This window comes from Vidua chalybeata, chromosome 1 (genome assembly GCF_026979565.1).
Source record: "Vidua chalybeata isolate OUT-0048 chromosome 1, bVidCha1 merged haplotype, whole genome shotgun sequence".
Lineage (NCBI taxonomy): Eukaryota > Metazoa > Chordata > Aves > Passeriformes > Viduidae > Vidua > Vidua chalybeata.
Window position 1 is genome coordinate 127,822,423 of NC_071530.1, and position 17,554 is coordinate 127,839,976.

General features: G+C 37.2%; 1 protein-coding gene across 2 annotated transcripts; it reads left to right on the forward strand.

The window, feature by feature from the left end:
- Window positions 1-341: 341 nt before the first annotated feature.
- DECR1 (2,4-dienoyl-CoA reductase 1) lies at window positions 342-16,859 on the forward strand. 2 transcript variants are annotated; one of them, XM_053955973.1, is made up of 10 exons: window positions 342-546; window positions 5,307-5,509; window positions 6,433-6,490; window positions 6,641-6,727; window positions 9,157-9,304; window positions 12,697-12,796; window positions 14,024-14,096; window positions 16,046-16,192; window positions 16,509-16,571; window positions 16,664-16,859. In XM_053955973.1, the coding sequence occupies exons 1-10, from the start codon at window positions 496-498 to the stop codon at window positions 16,721-16,723; spliced, it is 990 nt and encodes a 329-aa protein (XP_053811948.1). In that variant the 5' UTR covers window positions 342-495; the 3' UTR covers window positions 16,724-16,859. The 2 variants fall into 2 exon arrangements, with proteins under 2 accessions (XP_053811948.1, XP_053811938.1); XM_053955963.1 differs by lacking the exon at window positions 342-546 and adding an exon at window positions 2,261-2,341.
- Window positions 16,860-17,554: the final 695 nt, after the last annotated feature.

A 17,554-nucleotide genomic window follows, 5' to 3' on the forward strand; every position in this document is an offset into this window, starting at 1 on the left:
CCGCTGCAGCGCTGGGCCGGCGCGCGTGCGCGGGGCGGGGCCGGAGGGACCGAGGCGGGGCTGGGCAGGGGTCGGGGCGGGATCGGGGCGGGGCCGGGACCGGGTCGGGGCCGGGGCCGGGCGGGGCCGGGCTGGGCAGGGGTCGGGAAGGGACCGAGCAGGGGCAGGGGCCGGGAAGGGGCTGGGCAGGGGTCGAGGCGGGGCCGGGCAGGGGCCGAGGCGGAGCCGAGGCGGGGCCGGGCAGGGGCTGGGCCGAGACGGGGGCGGGGCTGGGGCGGGGCCGGAGAGGGGCTGGGCAGGGGCCGGGGCGGGCGCTCTTCCGCGGCTCTCGCCTGTCCTCGTGTCGCAGCTGGTCCCCTTCGCCCCGTGGCAGCGTAGATCGGGGCTGGCATCTCACCGGAGCCACCTCTGTGGCCCCCCGCGACCACAAACCAGGCCGTGCAAAACTAATACATTCAGTCATATCATCGTGTTCACTTTCACCACAGAAATACAATGATTATTTCGCAGGTCGCTGTTTGGCACATCTGCATTTTCCAGTGCATGGTTTGTAGTTTGTTTCCTCTTGCTAGCATTGTTCCGGTGAAGCTTCCTAAATTCTGTAGTATTTGTCACGGTAAAAACTTCCCATGAACTATATACAATCTGTTTCTCCAGCTGTTTTTGGTTTTTTTTTTTTTTTTTTTTTTTGGTGGTTTATTTCCTGAGGTTCTTTCTTTGTTGCAGTTTTGTTTTGTTTTTCTGTGATTACAAATGCCTTGAGACTCAGTGTGGTTGAATTGACTGTTTGTAATGGCATGTTACGATGTAAAGTCTTAGAGCAACTCTCTAACTCTTACCAGATATTTTCCATATGCTGCTTTAATGGTAAATGTGGCAACTACTGCACAGCAGTGTGGCACTATTGCTTCAATGCCTGCCAGACTGTGTGTAGAACTTACAAAGATGTTACTTTAGAGCTTGCTGTACCAACAGAGCATCAACATTTTTTTTTTCCTAAATGCTGAACATTTAGAAAAAAATAGCTCTTTCGCCATTTTTATACAGGGCAATGATGACTAAGCTGTAGGATTTAAATTCTGCTTCCTCTGAACTCCCACAGAAGCGTGTAATCAGTTTATCTGGAATTCTTATCAACTCAAAAGTTGATCGCACAGACCTACTCTACTGATAGATTTGTTGTCTTTCATGCCAACTTTTGTAACTGCATAGATTCACCAAGTGTAGTGTCCTCCCCTCAAAACCTGAAGCTTTATTAAATCTGTTGGTTCTTACAGCTATTATGCTACTTCCCCAACCCCTTACCCTTCCTTATGAGCAGATACGACTCTGCAGGTTTCTGTGTCTGGTTACCAAGGCTGTGCAAATGGGTGACTATCAGTCAGTCATTACTTTTTCCATCTGTCAGTCTCTGTGCTCAACACAGATAAATCAACCATTCTCCAACTCTCACAGCTGGAACTGAAGGCACCAGGGCAGTGGCTGTGGCTGAGAAGGTGCCTCTGTGTTGTTCCAAAATAGGTTCTTTCACCTGGTGTGCAAGAGGCCACACCAGATTTGATTTATTTATAGTTTTGTGCAAAAAGGCAAATCCACAAGGCCAGCACAGGGAAATCAAAACTTTTCACTATTTAAACATTTTAACAAACAAGGGCATTCATGTTCATTGGCTACCAGTTGCCTAGTTCTCTTATTAATTAGCATTCTATCTTCAATTGGTTAATGATTTTCTCACTTCTCATGTTGTTTAGTCCATATACTCAGTCGTTCTTTTCTTTTGGGTCACTGGGCAATCTCCCCCGTCAGAAATACCCAGTCAGAGCTGACACGAGCGAAAGATGCAGAGTTGCCTTTATTAGTTTTTATCATGGGGATTCTGCCAAGTGCCCTTGGTAGCCCATAAATTCTGCATTCTTTGTGTCCACTGTCAGTAGTACGTCCCTCTTCCCAAGTTTTGTTAATCTCTCTCTAGGTCTGAGATCACTGAAACATGTCAAGCCCTAAGCCTTAGCAAGGCAATTCCACCGACAAATAATTTGTTTTTCACCTGGACATCGCTTAAAGCTTGTTTGCTCCTTTCTTGTTGATTAGGCTTGAAAGTATACAAAGATCAAACATCAAAGAACGTCCTTTCTTAAGAAAATTTTTACATCTTCTAGTTTCGCAGCACCCGAGGCAGGGGCGGTCTCGCCGGTTCCCCGGCGCCCGCCGCTGCCGGTGCCCGCCCGGCCGCCGCTCCTCCCCGCGGAGCAGGCGCAGAGCGCGCCGGGGGAAGATGGCGGCGGCGGCGCGGCTGTGGCGGCGCGGGGTGCGCGGCCGCTGCGTGTTCGGCGCTGGGCGGGTAAGGCGCTCTCTGTGCTGCCGGGGTGAGGGCGGACGGGCGGCGCCGCGGAGATGTTCCGACAACTCCTGCCCCGCCGCCCCGGCTCTGTCCGGGCGCTGTTGTCCCGTCAGAGGGAGGGCACGGCGGGGCTCTGCGGTTCCCGCTGCCGGGGTTGGGGAAGCAGCCAGGAAGGGAGTACCCCTCGGTTCTCCTCAGCTGTCGGCCCGTCCGCCGCGGAGCCCCCGCAGAGGTGCGGGCTGAGCTCCCCGGCACACGGCCTGCTGCCCCACCGCCGGCCGCTCCGTGCCGCCCGCTTGAGTGGTGTCGCCCTTTGGCCCCGATAGCACAGCTGTGCAGCGCCATCCATTTAGGTAAATGGCTGGAATGTTGTTGTCCAAGCAGTGGCGTGGCTTGACTTGTGACCGAGTTGGAGTTATGGCAGGCTTCCAGTACCTGAAGGGAGCCTACAAGAAATCTGGAGGGGAACTTTTTGCAGGGCCATGTAGTGACAGGACAAGGGGAAATGGATTCAGTTTGAAAGAGGGTGCTTTAGGTTAGATATGGACATGTTGCCCAGAACAGTTATGGATGCCCTACCTGTGGAGGTGTTCCAAGACCAGGTTGGACGGATCTCTGGGCAGCCTGTTACAGTGGAAGGTATCCCTGCCATTGGCAGGCGGGTTGGACCAAGATGATCTTTAAGGTCCTTTCCAATCCAAGCCATTCTATGATTCTGTGACTGTGTGGATATTGCTGGAGGCCATTTCTAGTGAGTTCTCCACGAGCACAGTGCTTCTTTCCAGTGACTACTTTTGTGTTTCTGAGATGGCTTTCTGCAGTAATTTCACAATTCACTTCCACCCCCTGGGTGAGGGTTGTTTTTTGATTTGTCAGTGATTTGTGTGTTTGTTGTTTGCTCTTTGTTTTTTCTAAAGCTGTTTACTGACTTCTTTATATCTCTGTTTACACCTGAGATTTAATTTAAAATCTCAGCCTTAAGCAGTGGCATGATTAAATTGCATGGATGCTGTCATAGAACCTCTTGTGCAAGCCAGTAAGGAGATGATAGCAGTCTGACTAAAAGATTGCTCAATTATAACAACTTTACTGGCTGGTCATCATTGCCATACTTTATTAGTCTTGGTGCAGCCTTCTGCTTTCCTCTGTTATGGCATGGCCTAATCTTCCCCCCTGGAGCACAAGGAAAGCTGCTTGCAGTGTTTCTTTTGTGGGAGAGCAAGAAGACTGGGCTGTGTCTGTCACTACCAGAGCACCTGATCAGGGAGTCTCAGCACTCCTCGGGGTTATCTCCATGTCCTGAAGGAAGGGGGAGTCCAAATGCCGTCTTGATTTGCAGTCTCTGCCATGAGCTGCAATTCTCCAGAGGGAGCTTTTTTCCTGAAGAGAGATGAGTAAGGGCCTACTAAGAAAGTCCCAAAAGGGAACCTTCACATTTCCCTTTCCTGCTTAAAGCACCATGCTTTAAGTTGTGTTAAATTGTCTGTGTAATTCCATGGTTGTTCTCTCTGTTTTCACCTGAATTACCTATGCATATGTATTACCACACAGAAAGATCCATGTGCACACTTCTGCTGGCCAGCTTCAAGCTCTGTGAAACCCCCAATGCATTGTAGCTGTGGGAAATCCAGAGTAATCATCTACCACTAAATATATTGTCTCTTAATTTTAGTGTTCAAAATGTGAATTAGTAAACAGAAATAAGGTGCAATATTTTTACTATTTTAAAACTACCTTTCTTCTTCATGTCAGTCTATTGAACAATTGCATAGTTTTCTTAACAGGATCATACAACAGTAACCATTCAGTTTTCTTTCACAAAATTGTATTAGATTTTTTTTTTTGGTATTAAAATAAGCACATTGAAGGCTCAAGTACAAGGTAAAACCAGAGAAAATAAGTATAACTTACAGTCTTCTAATTGTTTTGCACATCAAAAATAAAGTAAATCTAGTTTTGTCATACTTGGAAGCATTTGCAGCTTCAGGTTATGGTAACTTTTGTATTTTAAATAATAAGGGAATTTCTCAATTATTACTGCAGTGCTGCTGTCCCAAGGCATTTAATTCAATACTTAGATTAGGACTTGAGTTAGTTTAGCATATTAGGATGCTAGAAGTATCTTGTTCGCTATTTTTGCTGCAACTTTCTTGGAGACATCACAAATTTCTCAGTACATTTGTGGGGTATTTTCTTACTAGCATAGTTTTCTAGATGTAATACTGAATTTTCTTCTTTTTTCATGTCTGTTTTTAAACATGTTCCAATCATGTGTCTTTTTGCAGGGGATCAATCCTTCTGAGGCTAATGTACTGTACATGGTATTTCTGCTGGGATAGGGTGTGATGCTGATAATGTAACCCTGCCCAGTTTTGTCTGGGAAATGGCATTGGTTTCCTTAGCAGCTCCAGTGGCCATTAGGGCAGGTGTTGTGAAGTTTGATTCTGTCCTGTTCTCCAGTAGAGAAGAAGGTTTGGTTGGATGCAGTAGTAAAGGATCAAAATCATGAGTCTGTTACTGAAGATTTTAAATTTGTAAATACATGCATATGTAGCCTAAAATCACATGGATTTGTTTATGCATAAATTACAGTGCATATATCAATCTGATGCCCAAGTCCTTCAGTAATTAGTTCTTAATGGTTTCCCACATGCTTTAGTAAAAGTGATAGATACAAGAAAAGCATGAAGTAGCAAGAAGCATGACTGAAGTATTTTTTCAGTAGTTCTCTAGTTGCAGTATAATATATAAAAATAGATCAAGTGCTTTCCTAGTCTAGTGATAGCATTTAGGTAGTGATAGCATGTGTGTTGCTATAATGCGATTCTTATATTCATATATATTTACTTAAAATAAGGGAGTTATGATTGCTACCTCCACTGCCATAGGAAAATCTGATCATGTGTAACAGTCCTGCATACAGAAAGGAGAAAAAAACTAACTTTTCTGGGTTTTTTTCTTCCAGTTTTTCAGCCGTGGGCCAAATGTGCTGCATCAAGACAGCAGTGCACCACAAGCTGCATTCTTCTCACCTCTTCAAAAAGTGATGTTGCCACCAAATACCTTCCAAGGGAAAGTGGCCTTTATAACTGGTGGAGGTACTGGGCTTGGCAAAGGGATGACAACAGCTTTGTCCAGTTTAGGTGCCAAGTGTGTTATAGCAAGCCGGTAAATATTAATGAAGATGTTTTAGAACTTCCATTTAGTACTGACTGTTTTATTCTTTACAAACCAGAAAAAATTATTCCATTTGTTCTGTTACAGTACACATTTAAATTGCAATGTCATATTGTAGATTCTAGAAACTTGCAAATGTTTATTGGTATAAATCTGCAAATGTTTAATGGTATAAAAATCAGTAGAAAGAAATAAACTAAGCACATTTTCATGAAATGTGGCAGCAAAGTAAACAACCTCAAATATTAGTCATAAATTCAACTAAAGCCTTAAAGAGAACAAAAATTTGCAGTGGGCAGTGTTGAACAGTAATAAATGTTATTACAGGTGTTCTTGATACAGATTTAAATTACAATAAAGAATTAAATCCATTCCTCTTCTGACTTTCGACAAGAGCCCTGATTTTCCTTTAATGATGATTTTCTACAGCTCTTAAGAACTGCAGTAGAGTCTAGAAGCACTTCAGTAAAGTATAGAAAAACAATCTCATTTTAAATCAAAATAAACAGAAGTGTTGTGACATTCATCCTAACAGTAATTTGTTTAGTTTTAAATGTAAATATGTTATTAATACTAGTAGAGTAGTAGCTAAAACTAAGTTTGTTATGATCGTGTGCTTTTTTTCTGGCTTATCACATGTTGTTTAGCTTTAGAGTCTCTCATGTTGTCACTTCCGAGTTGCTTTAAAGTAGCACTATAAATTACTTAAAGTTTTCTTTAAGAAAGTTAGTGGTTAAGCTTAGTTTTAATCTACTGTGTTTAAAACTATGAGTTTTAATTGATGAAAATCAGCGGCATGCATGTGCCACACACATATTTTAAGTTGTAGTTCATATTTGCTCAGAAAAAAAAAGATTTTAGTAATCTGAATTGTAATTGCATTTAACTGATATAAGAGATGTTAATATTTCTAGGAAGCTGGATGTTTTGAAAGGAACAGCAGATGAAATTTCTTCTAAAACAGGGAATAAGGTAAATTTTTGCAGAATTATGAATGTGTTATGTATTATACTCTACATTTTATTGGATTTTTTTTTTGCATTTTTATGCTTCTGTGGACTTGTTTAATTTATGAATGATATAGTTTTTAAGTTTTAAAACTGCCTTTTAATTATTCTTTAGGTTCATGCCATCCAGTGTGATGTGAGAGATCCTGTTTCAGTTAAGAATGCTGTTGCTGAAACAATCCAAGTGGCAGGACATCCTGATGTAAGTCTTCTAGGGAAAGGAAAGAACTTATTCTTCATTACTGAAAATACTTTGCATAGTAGGTGTGAAGAAACTTAATAAGATAGAAAGTTAATGGAATATAAAAAGACACTAGACAGAACAGTGGCAGTACTTCAAGATAAAGCTCACACTCATAGTTAGACCAGTTACTCTATTCCTGTGGTTCTTAAAATATTTAGTGGCCAAGTAGACAAAACATTTTTACCCTTACTCTGAGGTCTAACATCTCATTTCAAATAATGGGACAATTCTGGAGGGATTCTTTGAATTAAGGGAATGGAATATTGCCCTTAAATCCTCCTGAAAAGGTGATTTACCTGTGTTTACTGAATTACATCTTAGCACAATGCTTCATAAAACAGGAAGGGAAAGAACCATAAATGTCTTCTTTGATCCTTGCTTAGCTTATTAATATACACAAAGAAGGTCCCAATTTGAAGATTAAGTTCTCATAAAATGAAGAAAAAAGTCCTTCAGTCAAGCCAAGCATCTGTTTTTTAAATAGTTTGGCACAAAGGAACAGAGCTCCTTACATCAGATTGTGAGGAGGGCGATCTGGTGCAGTCTGAAGGATGATAATCATCAGATTCTGATTTGTGGGATAACAGCTTGGATTCTGCTAGCTAATAGAAAGTGTGATAATGTAGCATCATTGTAAAGGACAGTCAAATTTAAAACTGTTTACTGTAAATTTAAAACTGTTGTATATGTGTTACAGATGATTTGCACTCACAAGGAGCTTCCTATAGATGTGGTAGAGAACCTACTGAATTTTAAATGTTGTAGAAAGTAGAGAAATTGTAGGCTATACAGCTGTATAGCTGTATGCTATAACAGTGTTAGAAATAAGGCAACTCACCGTCCTGATTTGTAGACAAGATTCTCTGGATATTATTTTGACTATTAGTTAAGGCAATTTTTGGCCAAAGTCAGAATCATGATCTTCAGGTTTTACATGTGTGCAGAGAAGGAGGAGATTTCTTCCTGTATAGTACAAATTTAGAGCATCAATAATTTTCTGAATAAATGCTTCCCATGACTTGTTCTTTGCAAGCATTTACTTTCTCTTTAATTTCACATATTTTGTGTATTTAAGATAGATGTCAGAGTAAATTGAATATTCATTTCTTTTTGTCCAGTTTTTCTTGTAGTTGCAGACATGAGGTGTTAGTTTATGAATCCTGGGTATCACTTACTGCTATACTACATGTGAGGTGAGATCTCAAAGACAGAAGTTAATGGCAGTAACTTGAAAGTCCTTAGAGCTTTATTTTATTCATTCCATTCCCAAGAATGTTTCTCCCAATTAGAAAGCAATCATTTTGCTTTCAATCTTTTGTCATGGCTTATTTTGGCCGTCCTACATACCTAAAAGTTCATATGGTACAGTTTTTAGTTCACTAGTTTTATTGTTGTGTCTTTCCTGTATTTATTCAGTGATTCAAGGAACCTCCTTAGTATCTCAAGGTGTTTGGATTTTTATTCCTTCAAATTTCAGGAAGGCCTTTAAATTGAATTTGCTGTCCATATGTATAATTAATGGCTGTTGTATATTATTAGTTTTACATTCATGTAATGTATACTGTGTTCTGTTTTGTTATTGAAAATTCCAGTATCTTCATTAGAATTTAGCCCAGAAGTTCTTCAGGACAAATAGTTTGTTTTATGTGCAAACCTACATGAATCAAGGTGCCATTCTATTTATAGTACATAGTTTTATTCTTCAGCACATTATATTATTAAAAACGGTAGATCTGGCTACATAATTTTTGGTCTAAATACTGCTAATGTGATGCTTAGTGCCCTGAAGTGAAAGTATCGTCTACCTGATGATTATTCATAGGAAGTGATGGAAGTACATCTATTCAACAAAAGTTTTGTAGTAGTTGTTTGCAGTATGTTGATTGTATCATAATATTCTCATCACAACTGATTTGAATTCTGTTATGCAGCAGTCACTTCATCCAGACTCTAGTCATCAGGTTGCCACTTTTTGCTTCTATTCCCATGTGTCTGTTATATTAAATAGGTGTGATGCTGGAATTTGATAGGGGCAATCTTTTCTGTGAGGATGCACTTGAGATACTATGGAAAATAGTGACTTAAGTCAGCCTCTACATTATACAGTTCCTCAGTACAGTAGTTTGGAAATACAGCTCATTTTCTGTTACTGATACTTTATCTGTGTGGGAGATCATAAGATTTCTTCTAGATTATTCTCCCTCTTCCCCTGCCCCTTATACCTCATTCAAAGAAGGTATTTTTACTATTGTCCCTGGAAACACTAAAAAGCTTCTTGTAAATTCTTTACTTTTGTCTCAGGAAGAGTTATTTTTAGTTAACTCTTTTCCTTCTTTTGTCTCAGGAAGAGTTATTTTTAGTTAACTCTTTTCCTTCATGTGTTTCAGGTTGTGATAAACAACGCAGCTGGAAACTTTATTTCCCCTTCTGAACGACTTTCTGCTAATGCCTGGAAAACAATAACTGATATTGTACTTAATGGTACTGCTTTTGTAACTCTGGAAATTGGAAAGGAGCTCATTAAAGTACAAAAAGGTATCTTAAGCATTGTGACATATTATTACTTGCTTTTCTTGCCTTACTGTTATTATAGCCAGTTTTGAGAGTTCATGTGAGAAGAGAAATACAATTTTTAACATTCTTCTAGAAAGGAATTTTTTTAGTAAAAGCTGTATTTAAGTATCACACAGTAGATCTGGCTAACAGCATTGTAGTATTGGGCCGTGGAATTGGACCCAGAGGCCAACTGAGGCCAAATATGAAAATCTAATTGCAGAATTCTAGTTGTAAAACATTTTTAAAATTAAAAAAATAAAGCTTTGTGTTAAAAAAAAAAAAAGCTGTTATTTCTTCTGAATTTTCTCTGTGCATGTTAATTTCATTGAACTGAACATGGGATATTTCTTTAAATGAACAAGAAGTCAGGATATCTCTTTCAATTTTCGTCCTACATTAAAATAAAATTTACAGCTGTGCTATATGACTAATAGTACTAAAACATATTACCTTTAAGATAATTTGAAAAAGAATTTTGGAAATGAAATCAGTGTTAGATTTTATTTTCTCAGGTTTAATTCTTAATTCTGGACTACCTAGAAGTTTAATTCAATATCACAGCTTCACCTTAAAAATATTATTTTCTTTTATATACTATTCTATAAAATATATAATATATATATTTTATATATTCTTTTATATACTATTTAGCCAAAGATTTATTTAACCAGCTCATTGTTTTAAAAGGAAATGTGATGTATGCCCTTCTATGTTATATCATAGATTATTTACAAAGAACTGCTTTCATTTTACATTCCAGTTATGAATTGAAAAACAAGGAGTTTGTTTTATGAGATCAGAATAATATAATGTCAAATTCATTAAAAAGCAGTGAGATATAATTATGGTTTTCCATATGCCCTCGCTACTGAATCCTGTCTTCTAGGTACAGCCACTGTGTTGAAATACTACTTTTGTATTTACCCTGGTATTTCTTTAACCTCTGAATTAGCTGAATTTCTTCAAAACCCTCTCCAAAAAGTATTCCATGAACTTATAACTATTTAATTATAACAATATGAAGTTAATGTTGTTTCAGTGGGTCTATAGCAGTTTTTGTTAGCATACAAGTATGTCCCCTCTCTATTTTAGCAGCACATGAAAAATTAATTTCCACCATTCTAGTGCTGATATTCCCACATGAGAAACCCATCCCCAGCTATGACTTACTATATCATTATGGCAGACCATTGAAATACGATCTTCCAGGTGCACGTGGTGTGCCCGTATAGTAATGTGAAATACAAATTGAAACATGCTTTTGTTTTTGCTGTTGTTGAATGAAAACAACATTACTTTTCTTACTTCTGTCCTCAAATTTGGTAAAATCCAGACCTCATTCACCTTCATTTTTGTCTCTCTTTCTTTGACTTCTGAGCTTCCAAAACGTGTGAATTTCTTTTGCTATTACTTGCATGTCTTCTTTCTAGGGGAGTCCATCTGTAAATATGACTTTTTGTTTAAGGCTTTCTTTAAGGCATGTTTTTGTAAGTAAGTCATATGTATGTGTTTGTCTTCTCACCTTCATTTTCTTTGTACTTGCTTGTTTTTTTTTTTTTTTTTTTTTTTTTTTAGTTTGAGCAGAGACCTTAGTTTCTAAAGTGATGCTACCTAGTACAAATATTTTAGAGCAGTCGTGAGGATACTACGAATCTGACAGTTTCTAGAACACTGGGATGTCCTTTAGGTCTGCAGTCTGACCTACATTAAGTCTAACGTAGTAAATAAAAGTTGTCTGCTTTTAGACTGCATGTCTGTGATGGCATTTAAAAGGAATTTGTAATCTGCTAGCATGTTACTTATTTTTGAAAAGTAAGGGGAGCTAATTGATCACTTATTGTCCATTTTATGAATAGAAATAAATTTCAGAAATAAAAGTTTTTTAGAAATTTTTAGTTTTTTAGAAACTTTTAGAAATAAAAGTTGTGTATGAGATGAAGTTTTCTTTAAATATCAGAGCTGTAAAATTCTCAGTTATTCTTACTTCTGTGTTAGGTTCACCTAGCTTACCTGTATTTAACCTATATTTAAAAAGAAAACCCATTGTTTAATTCTACAAGATGTATAATTAACAATCATCTCTAGATAACTTCACAGTTGTTCTATGTTTTTTTGCCTTTCAAAGACTCCCAGTGAAGACTCCTTTTTTATAAACAAGGCCCATGGTGTCTGGATATCTGCTGGCATTTCAATTAGTGCTTGTTTATGATTCTCTTTAGTTTCTTTTGTGTAATATTACTGTAATTTTTTCCCTGAGTCTCTACTTACATGCAATCTATCAGTAGTGTATATTGTTTTAGAAATATCCCCTGGGCAGCTATTCTAATGAAATTATTTTTAAAATATAGTAAGTAGAACAGTTATTTTAGTTAGTGTGACGCAAGCAGTGAACTGTCATCCCTTGTCCTTCATTTCCCAGCTACAGTAAGCTCATGCCAGTCATTGATCAGACATAATTTGCAGGATTCTATAAAAGAAAGATTAAATAAGCAGTTACAGTTTCCATTATACTCTAGAATGTTTTTTTGCTAAATCTGTTATAAAATACAGCATATAAAAGAAAGTAGTTCTTTTATAATGGAGTTTGTTGTGATAATAATAGGAAATGTTATGCAGGTTCATTCTGTAATTTGCTTGCTGCAGAAAAGGCTTCTGAAAATTTCTTTAAAATATTTATTTTTCTGCATAAACATTAACTCAAGCTCTCAGCTGTTAATTTGAGATTATGCCAAATCTAACTGTTACTGGTGATTTTTTTCCATGTTTGGCTTTTTTTGTTTGGTTGGTTTTTGTTTTGGGTTTTGGGGGTTTTTTTTGTTTGTTTGGTGGGGGGGTTTGTTCAGTTTTTTTGGTGGGTTTTTTGTGGTTTTTTTGTTGTTGTTGTTTTGTTTTGTTGGTTTTTTTTTTTTTTTTTTTTTTTGTTCTTTTTTTCACCCCACTCAGTAATTGATGAATTTAGGGCAAAATGTCTGGTTAGTGACAACTAGACTAGGGCAACTTATGAAAAAACACTGTAAGATCTTAGGCCGTCACTCCAGTTAGACTAATTTATGCATTAAGTTCATTATTAGTGGAACTCTGAGGGCTTAGACCTTCAGAGCCTAATCAATAGCTATTTGCACTTACCTGGAACAATTCTTAACACTCATGCAACAGAGGGAACTGAAATAAAAAGGCTTGAAAAGAAAGTTTCAGACACTATATTTTTAAAATGCCTTTTCAGTGCCCAGAGTGAAAAGGTATCCCTACCACTTGAGCTGAAAACTTCTGTAGCATTTAGCTTGCTTTTACCTGAACTTGAGAGTTTGATCTTCAGGGTTGTTTGGTTTGTGTGGTGGGGGTTGTTTTTTAAATATTTTTGCACCTTCTAGGAGCAGCATTCCTGGCTATTACAACAATTTATGCAGAGAGCGGTTCAGGATTTGTGTTGCCGAGTGCCTCTGCCAAGGCTGGTGTAGAAGCAATGAGCAAGTGAGTAATACAGCAAAATGTGTGCTTAGGTTTCCACATCCTTAGGATGGGGTAATTGGTCTATAGAAATGGAGCTCATTAGTGTATTCCCTATATTTCATTGTACCACAAGAGTTCAATCCAGGCTCCAGTATCCTAGCAAGTAAATAGTATGCTGACAGGTTCTTACAGGGGGAAGTATTAACTGCTACTGTTTTTTTTTTTTTACAAGACAATGACAAGTAGAACTACTTATTTTAGCAATTGCAAGTTCCAAAGTTGGTTTCACAGAGTTTTGATAATCAGGTTCTCTTGCATTCTCATAGGTGAACAGCTATTTGTTTGAGATCTATAGCACCTTCCACATTCTTTTGTCTGAGGAAAATACATGCCTTTTATTTGGGTGCAGTATAGTGTGGCTTCAGCTCTGTTTAGATTCATCAACAAATTTGTTTCCTCTCACTATTTAAAATTAAAGTCTGCAGCTCTACTTATTTCAGAACAGTATTATTTTGACATATCCATGGTGCTCAGCAAACAAAAGGATTTCTATTATTTTTAATTTCAGGCTAGTCCTTCATAGCACATACATCTTTGCTCTGTACTTCAGCAGAAAGAATTGAATAGATTGAAAGCCTTTTAGTAACTAGAATTCTTTATCTGGAAGAAAATGAGGGACTGAGTAATGGTCTTGATTTCTGTTGTACAGAGCTGTAACGGAAATGTGTACTTTTCAGAGACGTTATGACTCAGCTAATTCATTCACCATTGTAGATCCAAAGTACTCAATATGCAGAGAAAATGTCATAAAGCAAAACTATTCTAGTGGTCTTGTTTTAAAATGTATCCTCTGTTTTCTTTCAAAACATAATGTGAGAGCTATGTTGCAAATGTTAGAAATGTATACTTGTGGGATAATCTAAATTGCCACAGAAAGATGATGGCCTGTTTGGTATGGAATTCAGGTGCCAACATCATCTGTGCTTTGCAAGGGAGAAAGCATTTCTCCTTCACCCTGCTTTGCATAGGGTGATTACGATAGTCCTCTGTTGGTGAATGAGATTTGAGATTTTTTTTGCTTCTCTGAAATTACTTTGTTAAGCACAAAAAAGCCCTTTAAGTAGAAATTGTCTGCTTCAGGAATGTTTTAATATTTACACATTTGATTAAATTTTAATTTCTTTTTTTCTGAATAGGACTACAATATTGTGTTTAAAATATTGATGCATTCTGTTAATGAATTTTTAGGTCTCTTGCGGCCGAATGGGGTAGATATGGCATGAGATTCAATGTGATTCAACCAGGTCCAATAAAAACAAAGGTACATGGCATGAAGTGAAACACAGCCTTGAATATGTTTTGTAGTACAGACTTAACTTCACAACAGTCTAACTTCTCTGTAGCTGTAAATTCTAATATGATTTCCTTGATAGTCAAGACTGTGCTGGAATACTGAACACACTTCCCTCTTAGTCTTTTTGTAAAATAGGATTTCTTGAACTTCTGAGACCTACCACTATCCCTTCTACTACACTTGATATAAACAGAACCTTTTTTTTTTCGTGTTTCAAAGAATTGATATATCAAAGTACTTAATGATGATTCTTATTTCTGTGTACTTAGTTTGTCAAGTGGAGTGAATTTTTACAGTTGTTGGAGTAAAGTTCCTGTTTCTGCCTAACCCCTGATTTTTAAACTAAACATCTGAAACATTCCAAAATCTTAGAATCTCTTTTAGGTGTATGAGAACAGAATCTCACTAGTTTTGTTGAAAATCTCAAAACTAGAAAGAGAAAAACTAAGTTGACAAGGAAATGAGAAGCTTTGAAGTGAGTGAGAAGGAGGACTGGAGGGTTTGAAGGAAGTAATCCAGAGCAGGTGGAACAGGAAGAATAAAGAAAGCAGTCCTGCAAGAAGAGAAAGGAGGATCCATTTCCCATTGGATCAAATTATTATGATTATGAGCACTAACAACTAATAATGGTATTACTTCTTCTGTAAAATATTTCACAGTTGTTTTTGCTGTTGTTTTGGGAAGAGGGGTGCAGAGTTGGTTCTTTTTTACTTTATTGTGTGTTTGTCTTATTTAATATTCTTTCCTTTTTCCCTCTTGTCAGTTTTAGATGCTACGCTGGAAAACTTAGTTTTGACTCTTTTCACTAGAAAGAAAAATAAGTGGCAGAATTAGCAGGATTATAGGAATGTTGAAATACCATTAGAGGGTCAGACCAAGAGTTCTCCAGGCATTGTATCTTGTGTATTTTAAGTAAGAGTAGAAGAAAAACATTTGGCAAGTTAAGGGATTTAAATGTCTATAGTTCTACATCCAGTTAATGTTCCTTTTTTGAACTAATAGTGTATAACCTGCTTGGGATACTGTGTGTTTTTAATAAAATGCTGCATTTGGAGTGTGGTTCCGACTTGAAATTTTCCTGAAAGCATGAAAAGGCCGACAGCATATTGCAAAATCAAGGTTTTCTGCCTTGGGGGCAATATCCATGGCTTTAAATCATATTGTTTTAAGTCATGATGGGAAAAGAGTAAGGCATACACTGTTAGGCTTATAAACTGGCAATTAAAAACATGGCAGTAGAAGACTTAAATGGCATGCTTGCAGGCATGATTACATGAATTACAATGTGCTTTAAATCATAACTCCAGTAATTTAACATAAATGTTACTGATACATTTCTGATTTTGAGTGAGGAGGTTATTTCCTTGTGGAGGAGCAGAAAAAAACCCTTTTATTTCCTGTGCCATTTTAAGCTATTCAAGAACTAAAGCTTCCAATTACTTCCTTTAGCTTTAGCAGTTGCTGCAATTTAACTGAACTTGATGTTTTTTTCTTTTCCATTTTATTTACTCTGTCATCTATAATTTATTTCTGGTCACTTTCCTGTTCCTCTTCTCCCCTTTTTCTCTCCTCTGTCCATGCAGCAATTTTGAGTCTTGGTTATTTCCTCAAATGTTTATCAAGGGTGTTTGAGGAAAAAAAGGATAATTAAACCCTTTTGTTTTTCACAGATAGATGGTGGGTGACTATCCCAAATGGATTAAATTCCAACTTATCATCAGTAGATGCATATCAGTGCAACAGGAATAAATTGCTTTTCTTTTCTACTTCCTCCTTTTTGTGCTACTGACAATTAGGGTGTAGACAACTTACTCACAAATATTTACTTCCATATTATGTATGTGGAGTCAAATCTCTGTTGGATTTTATTTTCTGATGTTATAGCTTTTTTTTTTAATTTTCCTTTTAATTCTCAGGGTGCTTTTAGCCGCCTTGACCCAACAGGCGCTTTTGAGAAGAAGATGATTGAGAGGATTCCCTGTGGTCGTCTGGGAACTATAGAAGAAATTGCAAATCTTGCTGCATATTTCTGCAGTGACTATGCAAGCTGGGTTAATGGAGCAGTGAGTTTTGGTTGATCTTGTTTTTACAATTAACCTGATGATGGTGTGAGTATTGCTGATATTTTCTTAAAGCCCTGGTTTCAGAAATGAAACAAAACATCTTGATTTAAAATTCTTTGCAAGTATTATTTATCTTTTAAGTGTAGTGCATGGTTGTTAGCATCTTTAAAAAGAACTTTTAAAAGTGATTGTATTGCATTATTTTGAGAATGGGCATTTTTCACCCAAATCAGTAAAATTTATTTTTATAGTTCATAACAACGGGATACTGCAGACATCACGCAATTACTAAATACACTGTTTGTGCTCTTTCTAGGTTATCAGAATGGATGGTGGAGAATATGTTTCTATGGCAGGAGAATTCAATGAGTTGAAGAGGGTATTCATTTCCTTCTTTTCTATTTTACATTCAGATACTTTGATGTGCAAGTATTATATGAAATTCCAATAAAATCTCTTTTGTTTTGTTAGGTTACCAAAGAGCAGTGGGATATGATGGAAGCAATGATTAGAAAAACAAAAGGCTCCTAAAGTACATAACTTTATGGTGGAGATTCTTGGAAATGAACCACTACTTCTTCATAAATATTTAGAAATAACCAATTGAGAAATAGCCTTCAAAATATTTTTAATGCTAATTTTAATAAAATATTTTGAAATTGTGGTATTTTGAATATAGTTTGTATATTTTTCCAATGTAAAATCTATTCTCTTGCCAATAGTGAACAACAGTTGGTCACTAATATTTCATTGGTCTTTAGATTGTGTTACATAGCTGTGCTATGGTCTACAATCAGCCTTTTTTCTTTTTTTCTTTTTTTTTTTTATCTTCTGAGGATTTTTTTTCTCATATATATGCAAGTGTCTCCTAATATCGTAATACCAATAGCGTTTCAGTACTATCATAACTGAGTGTAATCATTAATCTGAAGAGAGAAACAAAATACTAGCTCCTAATATTCACACTTCAGTAAGAAGTTCTAAACTTGCAGATACAGATTCACATTATTAGCAGGACTACATACACTGAGAAAAGATGTAACTCGTGTGGTTACTTAGGAAATCTTGAGATGCCTAACTGTCTTGGTCTCATCTTTTGTGACATTTTCAGTCTGTTAATTATCTTTTTCTGAACTTTAAAAATGGCATTTACAGACCTGCAGTGCCTTTCTGAGGAGCTTGCTCTTTGTCATTATGAAGTTGATGTTCTTGAAAATGAGAAGCCAAAAATCATTTGTTATTACATATATGTGACTATGGCAGCTCCATAAAAAGCAATTTATTTGAGACTGTTAAAGGGATGTTGGTATACTGAGACTGAAAGTGTTGAAACCTCATTTGTTGAAATGTACAAAAAATCCC